The sequence below is a fragment of the Telmatherina bonti genome (assembly GCF_933228915.1).
Source record: "Telmatherina bonti genome assembly, chromosome: 11".
Classification (NCBI taxonomy): domain Eukaryota; kingdom Metazoa; phylum Chordata; class Actinopteri; order Atheriniformes; family Telmatherinidae; genus Telmatherina; species Telmatherina bonti.
In genome coordinates this window covers 25629777-25648952 of record NC_136629.1, presented here as the reverse complement: position 1 = coordinate 25648952, position 19176 = coordinate 25629777, and the positions used below count along the sequence as shown (strand labels likewise).

Sequence of the window (19176 nt, the reverse complement as noted above, 5' to 3'; positions counted from 1 at the left end):
TAGCAGGGACCTTTGATCTGCTCTACATGGATTTTTTTCAGGGGTTTTTTTGAACATTTGCCCATGAATTACAAATTACACACACTTAAACAAAAAAGAAAAATTGTGGTCACCACATTGAAAACTTAAGATTCTCTCATGGTTTTGTGTTTTTAAGTACTTCACAGTATTTTCCAAGGCAGGAATCACTGAAGCACCTTTAATGTACACAGATGTAATGAATCTCCAGAAAACACTGTGAGTACTCTTGTTTCAGCTCATACAGTATAACTAATGTGGAATACCCATGGAGATTTCTTTGACTGCAGAAAAGAGATTGCTTTCATAACCACTGCTGTCACAGTTTTGCAACCAAAAGACAGAAAATTAAAGGAATGCTCCTGCAATTTAACTGCTGCTTCAGCCTCCCTCCTCTCCATCAGGACTGCAGTATGAAGTGACATACTGGCATCAGCATGATACTGGTGAAATGGTGTAAAAACTAATACAAAACTAATCAGTGTAGATTAAAGCTAAATTACATACATATAAACTTGTAAAATTCCAGCCCAGAAAAGAATGTTGAGCTGTGACAGCAGGAGTGTCATCTACACAATATGCTTGCGAAAGTGCCAAGAAAGATGCAGCAAGGAAAGAAACAATTCATTCAATCTTTTTCAAACTATAGTCGGACGTATCTGAATGTTATTCCTTTGTCCACTTCTTTACTAAAATGCTACTTTTGTGTGGTGGTTAGGATCCCAGTTTATATTTCAACTGGAGCCTTTCTCAAAAATGGAGAAAGTGTAAATTTGTTTGTTCATTTTAGTTTTTTCTTTAACATGTTTTGAATGGCTGCGATGGACAGGCAAGCTGTCCAGGGTGTACCCTGCCTTTCACCGGGATAGGCTCCAGCTTCCCCACGACCCTTCATTGGACTGAGCAGTTAGGATATTGAATGAATGCATGAATTAATGAATTAATGAATGTTTTGAATGGTTATTGTGTTTTTAATAAGGAGAAACCAAAAATCAAAAGGTAGAAAGAAATAAAAATAGGCAGTCACAGAAATGTGTCTGGAAATGTCTGCATACGTCCATTTAACCCCCCAGCTGTGCTCATGAAAAGCAGTATACCTTTTAAAGGACGCTAATGATGCAGCTATCACAATGAATGGGTGTTTTCTTCAAACTTCATGTATCTGGCCTGAGGACACTTGCTGTTTCCGTGTCAACTCAAATTCAACACAATTTAAAGCCTAAAAAACAACAATGACAAATTCAATACCTGTCCAGTTTCCCTGTTAATGGAAAACTGAACACAAACAGCAGCCTTTTAATTGCTAGCATCTGATCTGGTGATACAAAACAAGACTTAATGATGCAAAACAAAATTACAGCAACCTCCGTTGTAGAGTTTTATAGAGAAGCAAGGCTAGACGCTAATTAACAGGACATAAATAACTGTACAAATGTAAAACACGGAATAAATGAAACGTGGTAGGTAGAGATGTGCATGCTACTTAATCTTATCGACTGTGTGAGATTGTTTTCATGATTCTCTGCAATTAAACAAACAAGTTTGACATTATTATTGATCGATGCAGCTTTACTTGTCTGAAAGTGTTATTTTCTCCCATCAACTTAAAGACTGACTGTTGTGGATTATGTCTGACTGGTAGAAAGATATTAGCTTTTTTTTTTTTTTTTTTTTAACTCTAAGAACCCAAAACACACTTCACCCCCTTGCCCTCACTCAAATGGCTAATATAAAGAAATCCCTTCAGTGACAAACAATCCAGACTCATACATACATATCACTTTCCACTAGTGAAAGCCAGCCACTCTCAACTTGTGCTCACCCAAGCACAGTAGTGGAAACCACTAACTTTGTATCCAGAGGAGACTCAAAATGGACGACTTCGTTACCAGTACTGCCTGTCATTCGTACAGCCATGCCATGTAGAGGAAAAACTATGAAGATGGGATGGATAATGGTAAAAGTTTAAAAAAGCACAGGAGTAAGCAAGACCTTTGACTTTGCTATATTAGAAATCTAATGTCAGGATTTATTCAGCAACATGCTAAAGCATGATCTGCTGTTTGGCACCAAGACGTTTAATTTGCATCTTAGAGCTACCATAGAAATTTTGCATTCCAGAAATCTCTCAACAGTGGTTCATGTCACCAAATACTCACCACAGCGACCTTCGGGCAGTAAACAAGCCACAATGACTGGGCTCTATAGTGTGACCAAGAAAACATCTCTTCACACTTGTTCCAATGAGATTGCAATACCCCATATTAACACAATCTCAGTTAATATTCACCAAACTGTGAAAATCTTCACTAATCTGGCATTTATGAACCTAAAACATGATCTTAAATAGTGTAAAGTTGCCTATTCATAAGAATACAAACAGTTTAAAATCAACAAATGTAACCAGATTGTATACAAGGAGAGAAGAAAGAGAGAAGCTTTGCAAGTTTTCCACACCCATACATCACGCATGCACACAAACAAAAAAACCAAATTAAAGCACAGTGAGAACTTTCCAGGCACGTTAACATAATGATGCAGACCCAAAACTCTGCTCATCCTCCTCTCAACTGTGTGAGCTGTAAGCTCCTTGTGTGGCCTTACATGCCAAATTCCAGCAGAGCATCGCTCCATCATGAGCACACAGGAAGAAAACAACAGACCCATATTTCAGCGCAGGAATTTCCCGTGGGACTCATTAATAATCATTATACCTTTCTTAATGACTTTCTCTGTACAATGAGTGTGCAGCAAAACCTGTGCTCCACTTCTTAATTCACCTTCATTAGAAGCAAACATCATGTAAAATAAACCTGTAAACAGATGCTACTCTGACTTTCTCCAACTTAAAATGATATCTTCTTTAATTTCAGGTAATATTAGTGGAAAATAGATTACTGCTGGTGAGTAAGCTGTGAAGCACTGAGTCACGGTTCAGTCACTCCTGATCCTGCCTGCCAAACTTGATTTAAAATAACTTCTATTTTATGAATATTGTCTTCCTACAAAAGTAATTTCCTTTTCACTTCTACTATTTGTTCGTTTCACCCATTTAACATGAGTTTCTAAAAATGTCAGAGAAAAATTGAATGACCTGAGGCCTGGTTTTACAACATGGCGTTATTAAAATGCAAAAAAAAGAAAAAGAAAAAAAAATTGAAAAATTTGAAAAATATACAGATACACTACCAGTCAAAGGTTCGGACACAATTTCCCCCTTGAATTTAATGGAAAAACTGTATCCAACTTTTGACTGGTAGTGTATAAATTAGGATTTTTCTCTACATTTATTTTTATGTAAATTAAATTAGATTAGATTAGAGTAATAGACAGATTGATAGACTATTTGGCTAGTTTTGGTGAGTTACTGAAGGTAATAAGAACATAATATTTGGATATTTTTAACAGGTTTGACTACTTGACTCCTGTAAAACTCCCAAACTTACACATTTATTACCTTATGGATTGACTGTTGTTTGCAAACCATTTGTCAAGAATGTTAACGGCAGCAAACTAAAACTAAAAGCATGTAAGCCTTAAACATCTTCAGGCTACTTCTTTCACTAATGTTTTAACATCTGAGCAGCTGAGTTTCAATGCTGAGTGGACTGCAGAGGCTGTGCAGCCTACAGTATTCAACATAAATCTCACTGGATCATGCAACATGGCTGCATGTGGGCAAGGCAAGTGCAGCGTGGCGTTCTTTGCTAGCTTCAATTACCAAGGTTTAGCCAACTGATTGAGCCAAGGACAGAATGAAAATTAAATTAGAAAAACAAAAAGGTAAGTCTTGACTATTTCTAAATGGTGAAGTAGCCTCGGTGGTGATGATAAGAACTCCAGTCGGGAGGAATGGGATTAACATTAACTGTACATGTTAGGAATTACTGGGCCACTGCCGAGAAGCGAGCCATGACTTATGTTATTAATTACAGCGGTGTTTTTTCCAGTTGTGACAAAGCAAAATGTCTGTCCAGAAAAACACCTTGAGGGAAGAAACTATAAGTAGGTATAATGTGGCTAAGGTAAAACCACACAGTTGGCAAAGTTAACGTTTAAACCAGAAGCATTCATTTGTGGCCAGACTGTCGAGTTGAGTTTTGTCAGTAAAGGCACAAAATCAGCCAAGCACTGTGTTGCATGAGTTTTTACAGCAGCTTGCTTTCAGGGTTCAGTCATCACGTTATATTTGTCTTCTGCTTGTGCCAGCTGTCCCCTATTTCACTCTTTATGTTCTACACTCTTTGCTTGCTTGCTTGTATTGTGTTTTATTTCAGTGGATTTCCTTATAAAATGATCTAAGTTGTTTTTTTGTTGTTTTTTTTTTTTTTTACCTTATGCTGTTAAATGGTGAAACAATTCTGAAACTGTGACTTACAAGCCACTTATTGAGATTATGAAAACATTGCTCAGGTATAATAAAATTCTGATTTTATCATTTCAGGGTCACCTGTTAAGTCACTATCTAGATTATGTCAGTGTGTAAACGCTGACATTTTAGCTCCATCTCGTCCTCAAATAAACTCAAAAGAGAAAAAGCTGGAAACAACAGAATGTATAAACATTTATGTCTCAAAATGTCATTGCTTATGTGATGGCCCGATCTCCAGGGAGGGCTTTTATTTTTGAGGCAACACGTTGGATGTAATTGTCCTAATAGTCAGTAACTTGTCAGTCACTCGCTTGTCTGTGTTTTGAGTACAAGTGACTGATGAAATCAAGTTACATTTGGCCTGAAAGGATGGATGTGTGGCATATAACAATGAGAAGATCTCACAGTTAATATACTGTAGGACACATTTTTAAAGGCTATTTTAAGCTAACAGCAACATTGCTAACCAAATTTTGCATTACAGCAGGGACCAAAAAATAGTAAATGAAAAATAAATCAATAGAAAATGTAGGTACAACTGAATATTATTCACTGAATCTTTATTTTAAACAATACTGAAAGTTAATAAATGACTTGTCAGACCAACCAATCCAACCATCAGAGTATTGCACAGACAAAAAAAACTCACACAAACAAAGCCAACAAATGCTGACTAGATGGGGATTCACTGACTGTTATAAATCTAAAAGTATTAATTTAGCCTTTGCTGAGCAAAAGTAGAAACCAGCACTAGGCAGACGTTGTGCAGTTCCATTCCTTTTCTATATTTTCCATTTAAACATTACCTTGTTTCTTTAAGTGTTCCACCTTTGTCATGTGTACAGCATTTACTTTGGGTCCAATTTTAATGTCAGAGACTGTTGCACCATTCTAGGTTGTTAATGATCCCATTGCTGTCTAGACTATCACACCACCAATCAATCAAACATACCTTTGTATGTCTGTGTCAATGTGTGTGTTGATTAGTGGACTCCATTAACTCTTCTAAAATTGTGGTGCCGGGCCATGGTGCCTGGAGAGAAGCACTTATGTAACGTCAAGTCGGTGTGTGAGTAATCAGTTTACTAGTGCCAGTGGACGATAGCAAGAGGGAAAACAGGATTTTCAAGCCCCAGAGCCAAGAAGCAAAGATGCAGCATGAGCAAAATGAAAGCAAGATGATTAAGGCAAAAGGATTAAACATGTAAACAAATGATAAAGCTCTGAAGTATGCGTCTTTAGGATTTACAAGGTGTTAGTGGGGCATAACTGTCTGAAAGTGTCTGTGGGTTTGACAGTTGAGTCAGGACTTTGAATGACAAGGTTTGATGAAGCAGAACACAAACTTTCCAGCTCAGCATTTTAACAATCCACAAAAATTATCTCATACATACAACTGTAACAATACCTTAAACTCCATCACATCCTTCAACTGGTTTCATTTCCTTCTACCTTGTCACAGTGTGCATATTTAGCTGGTTATGAATTTGGCTGACTTCAGCATCCCTCTAGGGAGAAATAAAGACCAACCTGTCAGAAAGTGTCCCCCGTGACAACCTGGCCTCTGGCTGACAGTACAGTGATGATGAAGGTGGTCATTTTAGGGCCAGGGCGAGCGCAGTTAAGGGCTGCCAGGGAGCTAATGATGCAGGCTTAACAGTTTCTGTTCACTGTTCAAATGACAAGACTGCATGATGGAGCAAGCAGACCCACCAGATCATCTATTACATTTCTTCTACTTGTACAATTTATTCGCTCCTGGTTTGACCTATCTTCACAGCAAGGGTTTTCTCCATATATTATTATGAGCTGTAATAATTATGTGTAGTTAGATTGACACTTTTAAATACAGACTTTGGTGATTTTAATATCCAGTCTCATTAATTTATCATAGTTCAATCCTTGTCTTAAAGAAGGAACACATACATGTTAGCATCTCTTATCTCAAACCACACTGCACAACATATATTAACTTAAAATGGGTTCAAAATTGTTTAAAAGAATTTATATAAATTCAAACAGTTTACATAATACATGACAATCAAATCAAAGTCAAATAACACGGAAAATGTTAGCTTAAGCTTTAGACCTTCCTTTTTGATAAATCCTATAGTTAGGGGTGGTCTAGCCATCTCTTAGTTATGCTGCCATAGGCTTAGACTGCTGAGGGATGTTACCATGAAGCACGAAACACTTCCTTGTCATTTTTCTGCTCCTTATCTTACGAGTAGAAGAATATGACAGTATTGGCATTATTAACGTATTTCTCCTCTTTGTGCAGGTACGCCTGGATAAACGTTGCAGTGCATGTTGGTCTCTCTTTCACAGAAGAAAATGAAAAGATAACACCTAGAGGCTGAAAATGGAATGTAGTATAAAATAAAACAAAGCTAAATGCAAATATATAAAAAAAAAAAATTTAAAAAAAACAGACGCCAAAAAATCCTCTTCACTTCCATATAAAATATCTGCATTTAGGATGTCTAAAAAAATTAGACATCAATAGTGACTAAAAATTAAACAGTCTATTTTTAAAGCAAACTAGGTTAAAAATAAAAAGTGAAACAATAAGAGACAACACATTCCATTGTCTTGTGTGTGAAAGTCCTCCAATTTGTAATGTGGATTGTTTTTTTATTCAAATAAAGACACTAAAGTTTCAAGCCAACAGACCAAAACAACCATTAAACATTTTGATTTGAAACTGGCAATATCAATAATCTTTAGTCGAACAACAAAAGACTGAAACCAGTTTGCATCTCATGACTGCTGGCCAGAAAAAGCAGAGAGCATTCTCAATTAAACTTGTCTTGATTGGCCTATCAGTTAGGCAGTGTGTGTACAGGGAGACAATAAGTTTAGTCTGATTGGTAGGCTTACTGACAGATATTGATCAAGCTTGCTCCACTGTGCTTCCATTTTCAACTGTGCACATATGAATCTGTGAATATGTGTGTTCATGTTTGTGTGTTTGTGCGCCAGTTATTGACCGGACCTTGTCCAAAGTTCTGTCAGAGCTAACTGATTGATTGCAAGACTAGATGTGGTGTTCTCCCACACTAGCATGCCCCAGGTCAAAACCAAGCGTCTCTGTTCATTTGTGTGTTGGATTGTAAGACTCTTTATAGGTGTTATGTAGCTGCACGCATAATATATTCTTTTGAGCAAACCCCAGACCTCCGTAATCTTCTGATGTGGGGTCAAACCCACCAGAGTTGTCACTCAGGACCTTCATTTGGCTTGTCATTAGAAGGGTACATTAGCATTATTATTGCTTATCTTTTAGCATGTGTTCCCTCTTACCATCTAGATGAGATCACATCATGACATACATCATCTTTTATTCAAGATTCAAATGGGAATATGCCACCAAATTGCACTATTAAGAAGAGGAAAGAGGTAAAGATAAACAGCCACACACTCCCCCAGACGTCCTTCTCACTAAAAAATTTAATGGAAGTCACATGTACCCTTCAGACATCCTTCAGACAACAAATGCATGTTGTTTCTCACACAACACACACACACAGCAATCCCCCTTTTCAATCAAAGACTTGCATGATGATAAATTCTGACAAGAGGGTTTTCTGCTAATGTTTTCGTGCATGCAGAATGAGCCTAAGAGCACAACAAAAGGAAAACATATTACAACTTGCACCGCATCATGCAGTCATGCCTGGTTATCTGCTGGACTCCCCTCCTCCCCATACTGATGAGCTACCCTCCATCTAATGGAGGCTGGCCAATTTAATGGACAGAAAATCATCCTGTAATGCAGATCAGATGTTGTGAATGACGGAGCAGCAAAGCGATGGTTAGGCGTTCAATGACTGACATGGGGCTCTGTCATACTGAGAGACGGTTTCTGTCAGTCAATCAATCTGTTGCTTGTTTTTAAGCATTTCCGACAAGGTAGCAGCATCAAACTGCTGTAGAGAGAACAGAAAACCCTGATGTCTGTACCAGCGACCGAATTAAAGGTTTTTCCCTCTTTGTCCTTGATCCTCCTTAATTCTTTCATCCTGAGTTTGAGACATACATTGACTTTTCCCAGCCCAATTCTTCTCAACTCTCCCATCTCAACTCCTGTTGCTTTGTTCTTCTTCCTCTCAACTCCTTTCCTTTTTTCCTCCTGCAGGCACTTATAAATGAATGTGTTTACAGAGAACGAGAGCAGGAGAGGAGAAGAGGTTGTGGCACCAAGGGAGAGGTGAACAGGGCTTATTTTAATTAACGATCGCCTAGCCCTCTGTAGATTCTATCAAAGATTAAAACTCGTTAGGATTGATTCTGGCTTCCCGCCCTATTAAGCTACGGTCCCGCTGTGGCCTGACAGACTTGGCGAGGGATAAGGGTCAGAGAGGGAGTTAGAGGGTAGACAATGAGACAGCTAAGAAGTGACACGGACACATAGGACATTGCGATGGAAAGTGGGACACTGATGACATTATAATTAAGAAAGATATATATTACATTCTTATATAAGCTGATTTGCAAGCTTTTGGAGTGGGTGTGGGCCTTGTCAGATTATTTAAACATGTAAGACAATTAGGATGAGAAATATAAAGAATGGATTTCTAATTATGTCAACTATTTAGTTTTACCATCAGAGGAATATCTGAATATTAAAGTCTCAGATGGTCCGCTCCCATATTATTAGAGGACAAACCCCCAACAAAGAGAGTATCATGAGGATTTACCCAGCAATTGCAATGGAGTGTATTTTAATTAATGTAATTGCAATACTTTTTGCGCTCTGTGCTACAAAACTACATTCCTGTCTTCCCCTCTTTTATTATCCCAGCCCTCTTTCCCTCCCGCAGCAATGTAACTAATGTGACACTTCAAGTTAAGTGAACCACTCACAGTGACCCAATATAAAGGAATTCAGTCATTTGAATCAGCAATTTCGTGCACTTTCAGGGGGAATCAGTGTCCAGCAACCAAGACAGGAACCTCTGGGAGGCAAATGCATCATACATGTATTTAAACATCAGATGATAGATTAAACTAGGGCTTTTTAAGCAGTGCCTGTTGTAGTGGTGGCTCTACAAGACTACAAGAGCATTTTACTGAAATTACTTCAGTCTACTAAACTGAACAGGGGTCTGTCTCAGTCACAAAGCTGGAATTTTAGTCATACAGCATCCAGAGTGGCAAATAACCTTCCTATCAACACCGTTGGCCTTTCTCATAGCCATCTGCCCCAATCTAAGGGAAGTCAGCCCAGAGCGACATGTCACCGAAATTAACCCGTCCCCAGAAATTATCTTTAAAATTATATAATATATAATAATTTCAAATTAAATATTTAGGCTCTGGATTATAAAGCTATAAAGGTATGAAAAGTCTTTTTTTTAGTTGTGCATCATGTTGACCGAAACCCTCGCATGCAAATACAACAGAAAGCAAACCGTCATAGAGACAGAGTACATGAGGTCTGTCTGGATAATTCTTTTTTTTGATCAGCTGGTTGCTAATGTAATTTTTTGTGACAGGTGGGTTCCATATATTCCTTATATTTACTGATATCTATTACATTTCACATATGTGATGAAGTGAACGTCAAAACTGTTGCAGTTAGTCAATAAAAATTTCATCCTTAAAAAAAAAAAAAAAAAAAAAGAACTACCAATAAACCAACTGACCATTGAAAAGATTTTGACAGAATGGATCTGACAGACAGAGCTTGAAGCAAAAAACAAAGAAAAAAAAACAAATTGCAAAACATGGCCTTCTTCTTCATTCGTGTATCCAGTGATGAACTCCATTAGCATGGCCAACTAGCTGCCAACCACCTTAGATTTAGCCTTTAGGTGATATTTTTGAATTAAAATGAGGCAAAGAAATCCCGGCAAGGTTGAGATAATAGCTTTATATGAGATATTGGGTGTGTGTTCTCTCTCTTGTGTGTGTGTGTGTAGGTGATATGACTCCTCTTGAGCGTGCCGTTTGAGGTGGAAGAGGAGATTACTGCACCATGCGTCTATAATTACCTCTCATCTCTCAGCCGGTGCTCTTAAAGACAACACGGACAGCGAAGCTTCCGCACACTCCGACACATGCGCACACACTTCAGTACAACATAACAGGCTGAGAGTGAGTTATTTCTAGAGGGTTACATTTCACTCAAATTGGGATTTGAGACCACCCACACTGCCTTTAAGCAACACAGGTCAGCTAAGCTTCAAGTACACACACATACACACTCTCGTCATGCTCACTCACAAGTCACTGCTACTGTAAGTAAGAGGAATGACTCACCTGTAGTTGTTCTTCCCACACACACACACACACTTACACAGAGAAATGCCTCCATTCTCACAAATACTGAACTCACATGTTACTAAGACTTTTTGTGTTTTAGTTGGAATGTTGCAAACTTCAAGCCATCAGAAGAATAAATTCTAGTAATTCATTGTTATTTACAGAATTGTTTTTTTAATTACTGGAATATCACAATCCTCATAATGATTTAAATACAAAGCCCTATCTGCTTGTATACACACATGCAGTGCAGCAACACACTCAGCACAAAGTTATTAAATAGGAACATTTGTTTACACATCCAGTATGTAGTAGTTTTCCAATATATAATTTCCAATAAAACATTACTTTAAATAAAAATGACTTACGTTTGAATGCACTGGCTTTTCCTCATTATTTATTCTGTATTATGGTCTGAAACTCTGCTGGTTAACTCAGTAATGGCAGATACAACATCCCCTTTATCAATGATTGTGTTTAAAAATAAACTTGTAATCAAGAACGTGTGTCTTTGTTTTAATGATTCTGCAGTTGCTAATTGCATTCTCCTTCACTAAATAACCAGAAGCTTGTTCACTGATTTCCCTCAGAGACCGCTTCAACAGAGTCAGAAGCTAGTCGTTGCTTTGAGGCTCCAGCACTGTCTGAATCTCTGGCATCATGAAGCTGCGCTCAACCTGCAGGTGCTTCTTCAAATCGGAAGTGTCTGTTGACAGACTATCATCGCCCAGAGATAATACACTGCACGTTTGTAAGTGATTGCACCTCCCCTTTTCTGCACACAAATGAAAAATGTCAGCATGTAAATGCCATCTTCTCTGCTATTGCAGTAAGTGTAAGACCTGCATGTGCATTTTGACATGTGTCGGACCAACTACTGAAGAGAAGAAGACAGAAAGAATTTAGGCGTGTTTAAGGTCCGCTTTAAACCAATCCTGATCTCAGTATATGGATTGTACTGTTTATTTTGACTGGTGTGAACGCTCAGTTGCACTCTAGTCTTGACCAAAGAAGCAAAATCTAGTCTGCTTGGATCACTCGTAGGTGAAACCTGATGCACTTCCAGTGTGAAAGTGAGCCTGAAAGACAAGGAAAGCTGCAACATTTATTCCAAACTTTCCACCCAAACAAACCCAGCCTCCCAGACTATCCTGGTGTAAAAGCAACCTGAATTTTTTTTTTTTTTTTTTTGTTTGGTAATAAAATGCAAGTTTTGATATAAAAAATATGTTGAGAACAATAGAATGCTTACAGTATTTTAGAATGACTTACTATACAATGCATTGCATGCAATACTGTTTACAATCCCAGTATAGAAATTTAGACAACGTTCTGGCAGGCAGTTGTGCAGAAGGTAAATGCTGAGTCACACGACAGGAACTGCTACCAACAGACATGGACTGACCTTCCAGTATACCAAGAAACTGGTGGGCCAATGTGTTTCTTTGGGGTGACACAATTTATTTATTGGTCAAACTGTTTGATAAAAGCCAGCAGCCCAGCTAACTATTACATTTAACTTTAATAAAAACGTTATCATCATTATGTAGGGAGTCAACAGATTTCAAATTTCCTTAATTGGCCCATCTGTTATTGGTTGTAGGCTAATAGTCGGATACTTTTGGGTCAAAACGTGTTACAGGCAGCTGATGTGCAGGTGTTTGGCCAATATACAGAATAAGCACTTTCTAAGACTATTTCTACATTCAGCCTCCGCTTGAGTCCAGAGGTTGTTACTGACACAGCTGTTTGCCTCTTTACCAGAGTCAATCAATCTGGACCAGACTACATCTTTATTCTAAAAAGTAAAAAGAAACTAACAAAGAAAAACAATTCAAGTTTGAGCTAAACTTGGTTGTAATACCATAGAAGAAGAGCAGGCAGCAGATAAACAGTTTTTAAAGTGTCAGGGAAGATTTTTTCTGTCCCAGTCCACCCAGTGAAGTACCCAGTGACTACCAGGGAAGATAAAGCCGTATAATCAGTCAGTGTTTTGTTTTATAACTCGAATCATGTGTTTTTCTGTTCATATAAATCCAAACATATCAGATCTAATTCTTAATGTGCACTTTCTCACACCTGCATTGAAAGGTTGGGGAAAATTTGAAGACTAAGAAATCACTAATTTAAAGCCAAAGTAAAAAAAGTTAAAAGATTGTGGAAATAATTATTGCAGCACAGGATTTAAACCAGTGATGTTGACAGGCAAAAGATTAACGCCACCTCCTGACACCCCCTTTTTCTTTATATGGGACTTTGTGTTAACATGTCACATTTAGGAATGAAAATGTCATTTGCAGCATGACAAAGGTTGTATTCCAGCAGAAAACTGAGGGTGGAAAATGCAGCTAGTGTGCCATTTCTTTCCTTTTTTTATCATTAAGTGTGAAACTGCTTTGTAATTTCTATGGACTGAAACAAGCCTTTTACAATCGGCCATGAGATTGTGTTGGGTGCAGAGTAACAAACACTGCTCTGAAAATGTGGAAGAAACTGAACCATCTCATAAACCAGAGAACTAAAACAACCTATTAGCTCTTTTACTACATTGAGTAGAAATTTCATATCCACACCTGCAAAGCTCTTTGGAAAGTGTTGAATTGTCAGATTTTAAGTAAAAGAAAAATTATTCTGACAATTTGTATTTTTTTTTTCTTTAATATATCTATGCATTCACCCCATGACAAAGACTACTTCTCTAAGCATTGAAAGTGGGGAGATTTAGATATATGAATTTCTTAGAGTTCTTAAATTATATGGATGTGAATCCTTCAACTTAAGCTGCATTTATTTTAATTTGGCTGAAACAGAACATGGTCAGGTTAGTGCTGTGGTACACAACTCCGAAACTGTATCTAAACTAAATGTCAGCAGAAGCAAAATGACACATGATCAATTGACTGAAAAATTAGGTGCCTTAAGTTAGACAGATGTTTGCACCACTTCTCCATTGAGCTGCCATTTGATCGCAGGAGAAGAAAGTGAACCGAATGATGCAATAAAACAAGTGCAGTTTAAAGAATAGAAACAGTGTAAAATCCTCACGACGAGCCCACAGAATGACCAAAAGAGGGTAAAAATAGATGTCTGTTAGATGGTATAATAAAAAATACAATTCACTGCCTGCTAAAATAAAACAATTCACTTTCAATTTTTTGTTTTTTTTTCTGTACATTTTTGTTGATCTGTGACCAAGATTTAAGCCCAAAATAGAGTCAGGACTGCAAACTGATGCCTCTCAAGGAGGCTCCCCTTTTAAATAGATAAAACATGAACTTTTATCAAATACCCCCCCCTTTTTTTCTTTTTGGGAAGCTTCAAAACTACTGAAATCATGCTATTCTCACTATGCAATTCCATTTTTCATGGATCATGTGGAAACTTTACCATTAAGTGATGAAATGTTCGAAGCAGCCTTCCTCTCTTTGCTGCTCATGCTTCAAAATCAGCCTTGCTGTTATATTTTCATATTCTTGTAATTTATATTCCTTCCCAGTGGTTAATGTATAAGTAATAGAGGATGCTGGTGCAGTGGGTCGGTCTGCAACACCATCTCCTTTACCGTGGACATCGCGCTACACCCTCTGTTGTCACTGCACACTTTCCCTTCTGTCTTAAATAGTCACTGAGATGTTTTGATCATTTAATGTAGATCTAAACGCATAATGCCTTGTCTTTAAATATTGTTTAGTTTGATTTTAATTTTATAACTAAGGCCTTTTCCAATTTGCTTCAAGATGTGCATTTTGTTGTATAATTTCCTCTGTAGTGACCAACCAAAACAGCATCTCTGTCATCTGAGATCCCCTCACTGTTAATTTATACATTAAAGTGTGAATGAGACCATGAATAAATTACAAAAAAAAGGTACAAAACAATATCAAGGTTCGTGTCACAAGATGCAGAACATGCTTGTCTGGGATTTTATGCATGAGCCATAAATTAGAAATGTATAACACAAACAGAAGAAGAAGAAGAAAAAAAATCAATATTTTAAAGACCCACAAGAAAAAGAAAGAAAAGGAAAGAAAAAAAATCCCAAATAATATTCTCTGAGGGGTTTATACTTATTAGGAGGAGCCAAAGCTCTCTCAGAGTACACTGATGCACCGCAGAGGACAGCTGCTATGCCTGCTGAAATACCTTTATCCTATATATCAACAAACATGTTTAAATACATCCATGTTAAAACTGGGTTTTAAGGTGTTAATTTCATATCATTTCACAAAACATTGTTTGGAAAATAATGAGGCTTACTGATGCTGTGCTTTTGTGTCAGTTTCTTGCAGCTATATGCAGGTGAAGGGAAGCAATTTTTATTTTAAAAAAATGATCAATGTAAGCTGGAATAATTAGGCAATAATGCAGCATAGTCACGACAGATTTACCATATTGCGTGTCGAGCCACTCTGCAGTCAACTACTTTCAGGATAAAAAAAAGAAAAAAAAAAAAAAACTGGCAAACACAAATGACAAGTAATGTTTCTCCAGAGTTTAAGTTGCATATCATCATTATTACACCAACACTTGGCAAAAGCAGCCTTAATAAGCATGCAAACTATCAGGGCCAGGCATGACAGCGTCTTACAAAGATGAATTAACCATGCAATTCACAGCTTTGAAAAAGTCATTAACTATGCCAGGAGTAAATCGCTTAGGCACAGTGAGTGACTTAGTGCACTCTTTCTCTCCCACAGTTCAACTATTAAAAAAGCAATATGACTTGTTGTGGACAGACACGGGGGACTATTTCTACAAGCTGGAATGAAAAGAGGGGATGAGATGATGTAAAAGGGAAAATAGAAGATTCTTGTGAAGAGCTGAGATGTACGTTAGAGGGAGTCTAATCTCCACCACGGCAAAGTTTACTAATCATCTGTAATACATTCATATTAGACGTTATTTCTGCATCTGATTTCAGAGGAAAGAAACATTTTAAGACAACTTCAAAGGATCTTTAAAAAAAAAAAAAAAAATCAACTTTATATGGCCTGCATATAAATGTATGCGTAATATCCCTCCAGAGATCCTTTTGGTTGTCATATGACTAACCAGGCCTTTCGCTCAAAGACTGTTGGGATAGGCTCCAGCCCCCCGTGACCCTTAATCGGACTAAGCGCTTAGGATAATGAATGAATGAATGAATTACTAACCAGGAAGGTTCTTCTGAAACAAAACCATTTGGGTAACATTTGCAGGATGTGGCCATTTAATTTGGGTAACATTTTAATGTTGTGCAACTCTGTTGTTGTTTCTTTATCTGTTATTTCTTCTGGGGAAATGGGGGGGGGGGGGGGGGGGGGGGGGAGAGAGAGACTTCTTGTTGATCATTAAAATTTTAGTTTTGGGTGCAGTATGGTTTAATATGACAGTCCTGCTGATGTAAATAGCATGCTAAGTTTTTAGTTCCATGTCTTTATTCCACTAACCTTCACTGACTGATGTGGAAATAATTTGGGCAGTTTTTATTAAATTTTCAATATTTTGTTGTGTTATTGTTCCTTGCAACTTTTCCATTGAGTTGAACCTTTGGAAGATCTTATGACAATTCACTGTTCGGATTGACAAGGATGACAAGCTGAATGATCTTGATCATTCTGGGTAGACATGCTCACACACAGACACACACTGGCAGAGTTACTTGCATACCTTCACTTTGATGAGCCTTAAGTATTCACAGATAAAGCAGATTATACCCACTCACATGCTGTATGTCGCAGACACACTTACATCTTCATTTAAGATGCATTAAAATCTTGTGACAATGCGCTGCTTAGATGCAAATGCGCGAACTCGTGCAAATGAGATTATGGTGTCCATGTCGAGCCGGAGGCATGATGCTGTCTGGACGGGCGCAACTTCTCTTTGAAGGTCTGCATCGTGTTCAGGCTTAAAAATCAAGGATCTAATTTGGGGACGTTTGCAGAAGATGCTGCGCGAGTCTTAATGAGATCAGGAAGGATCAGGAAGGGTGCGATGACAAGGAAACACCTGAAGAGAGTGCTCAGCTCAGCTCAGCTCACAATGCTGCGTACACACGTATAGGCAGTGTCAACAGGCATCATTGTGTGTGTCAAGTCTCATTTGTGTTCGGAAAGTGGAGGAGAAATTTCTCACGCGTACGGATAATATTAATTTCACTCCACAAAGCCTGAACCAAGTTGTTTTGCAGGGATTTAAAGCGCAGACGCAAAATTACGCACAGATTTACCCTGTCTGCCACGTTCCCTGTGAATATTAGAGCCCTTTAAACTGCAGTTCTGACCCAGACCAGCAGACAAAGCTCACAGGAATGTGAGAGATGTCAGTCTGGACTGATCAACACACTGAGGCGTGATTGTGCTCGGAAGTGCACAATTTGATCAGACACAAAACAAAAGTGAAAACCTTACAACGAAAGGTGTTCTCCCATGGCTGAGCCAGGCCAGTATAATCACATCACTGTCCTTAAAATGTTTGATTTTAGCAAACCATAATTATGCATCACTTGCTACAAGCACAATGTCATGCAACACCGTCAGTAAAAAATTCAATATATTTACATTTTTAGCTGGTAATTCCTTTTATTTGATCCAGTTTAAAGGGAAAACTAAAGGCTACTTATAAGAATGAAACAGAAACATAAATCTTTTTTTTTTTTTTAATCACTGAAGCTTAACATTAAAAAACGCAACAAATAAACTTAAAATAAAATGCAAATCTAAAACTATCCTTTTTTTCCAGAAACATTTTAACCCAACAGAAGTTAGGTGGATTAGTCTGTTTTCAAATGATCAGTAACTTATATTGAATCTTCATTTTACTGGTAATTCTACATCATCCAACGCTGTTTCTGACTCACCCGTCAGCTGGTCATACGATCCGTCCAGCTCCCTGGAGTCCGACAAGCTTTGGTCACGGTTTTTCGCCTTCATATTCCCCGCGTGCACCGGAATGTGGAACTGTGGCAAGCAGTTGATATGTTAGCAAATCTTGTAAAAGGGGTCAAAGAAAATGTAGTTTTTCTATTTCGCCTTGACAGAGTAAGTATACTACCGTTTAATGGGTCATATTTAGTGTGCCAGAAGCAGAAAAGCCAGCGCTATGCTATGCCGTTATTTCCCGTGGCTGCTTCAGTGTGCGCTCTCGGCATGCAGGAGCTGACTGAAACAAACGCGCTTCTGGCCGCCAATCTCACCATAGGGCTGGCACGCGCGCACGCGTACGCTTGAGTGTGCACAGAGAGGGAAGGCGAGTTGTGGATGCAGAGAGATTTGGTTCAGCTTCATGATCCCCACACCCTTAGTTTTACTTCAGAGATCTTAAACAACTTTAAGTGGACAATATATGAGTGAAACTTTCACCAGTGTCATTCCTCTGAGTAAACAGCCATACTCATGGTTTCACTCATCCACATCTGTGACTCATCCATGTTTTGCTTTTCTTTCTTTATGCTCTTAATATTGCCGTCGCATCTCTTCCTCATGTTCCTCATGGAGTCAGAGCCACGCTGAATGTGTACAGAGACATCAACAGGAGCAACAAGAAGCACACTGCTGCTGCCAGGCAGAGGTTCTGTCTATATCAGATCTATAAATACTCACTGGCTCTGGGAAGCCTTGTGTCTTTAGCTTTTCTCCCGCTCATCTCTCCTCTTTGGTGACTTGCCTCATTTCGCCTTTCCCGCTTATGACAGTGACATTTGGTCACAATCTGTCAAAGAATCTGTCTTGTTTTCTACATTATCTCGTGGTTTACATTCTTCATCCTTTTATACATGCTTCTGTTTACTTACCTCATACATGAACAAGTGTATGTTTTGTCATCTCTTAGGTATTTGGATGTCTGGGAGGTGTTTTTTTTTTTTTTTTTTTTTTTTTGCCAGTGTTTGAAGATGCTACAGATTCCTTTCATTTTACTGCTCAGTCATTCCTCTTGCTCTCAAAGGAATCAGATGACATGTGAATCAGACATATGTCAATAAGAGGTTGGCAGTGAGACCCTGACTTCAGCCTTAAGTGTCATATCTGCCACGCAAGTTGTCATTCAGTTTGTGTTATGTAGATGTGTCAAAATCCTTACTGTAGCTACAAAAGCTGAATGAATGTGCCCAAGTTTTACCTTGCATGATATCTGATACACTGACTGCAACAGTATGGAAGCTGCTTCATGGTATTGTTGGGGGTTTGGCTTCATGGGTAACAGATGATATGCTTACTTTTTCTGTGTGTTTAAGAAAAATTTTGAAGTTCAATTGTTTTGTTTTTTTTAAATAAATACCTGTTTTAAAGCATTTAGATAATTTTTTTTCTCATTGACAAGAGGTTTCCCAAATTTAAGCCCAAAAATTCTCTAAATGTAACCTTCAGTTTCAGATGGACAACTACTTAAGTTTCATCTGTTTTTACTTTGAGATGACCATATAGAAATCTGTCTTGATTTAACATTTCAACTGTTATCTTTTGGGAGGTTTGAATTAGCAGTGACTAAAAAGTCTAGAAAAAAAAAAACATTCTACTTGTTTACATCACCAGCTATTT

The 19176-nt window shown here is 38.0% G+C and overlaps 1 protein-coding gene across 1 annotated transcript in view; it reads right to left on the bottom strand.

Moving 5' to 3' along the window:
* LOC306762828 (A-type potassium channel modulatory protein KCNIP2) overlaps window positions 1-17571 on the bottom strand; it is a gene marked incomplete at both ends in the record, with an annotated part of 103484 nt that extends 85913 nt beyond the window's left edge. Inside the window, one exon of the mRNA XM_079249454.1 lies at window positions 17499-17571. Within this exon, the coding sequence (XP_079105580.1) occupies window positions 17499-17571 (73 nt within the window). The remainder of the gene's footprint in view (window positions 1-17498) is intronic.
* Window positions 17572-19176: the final 1605 nt, after the last annotated feature.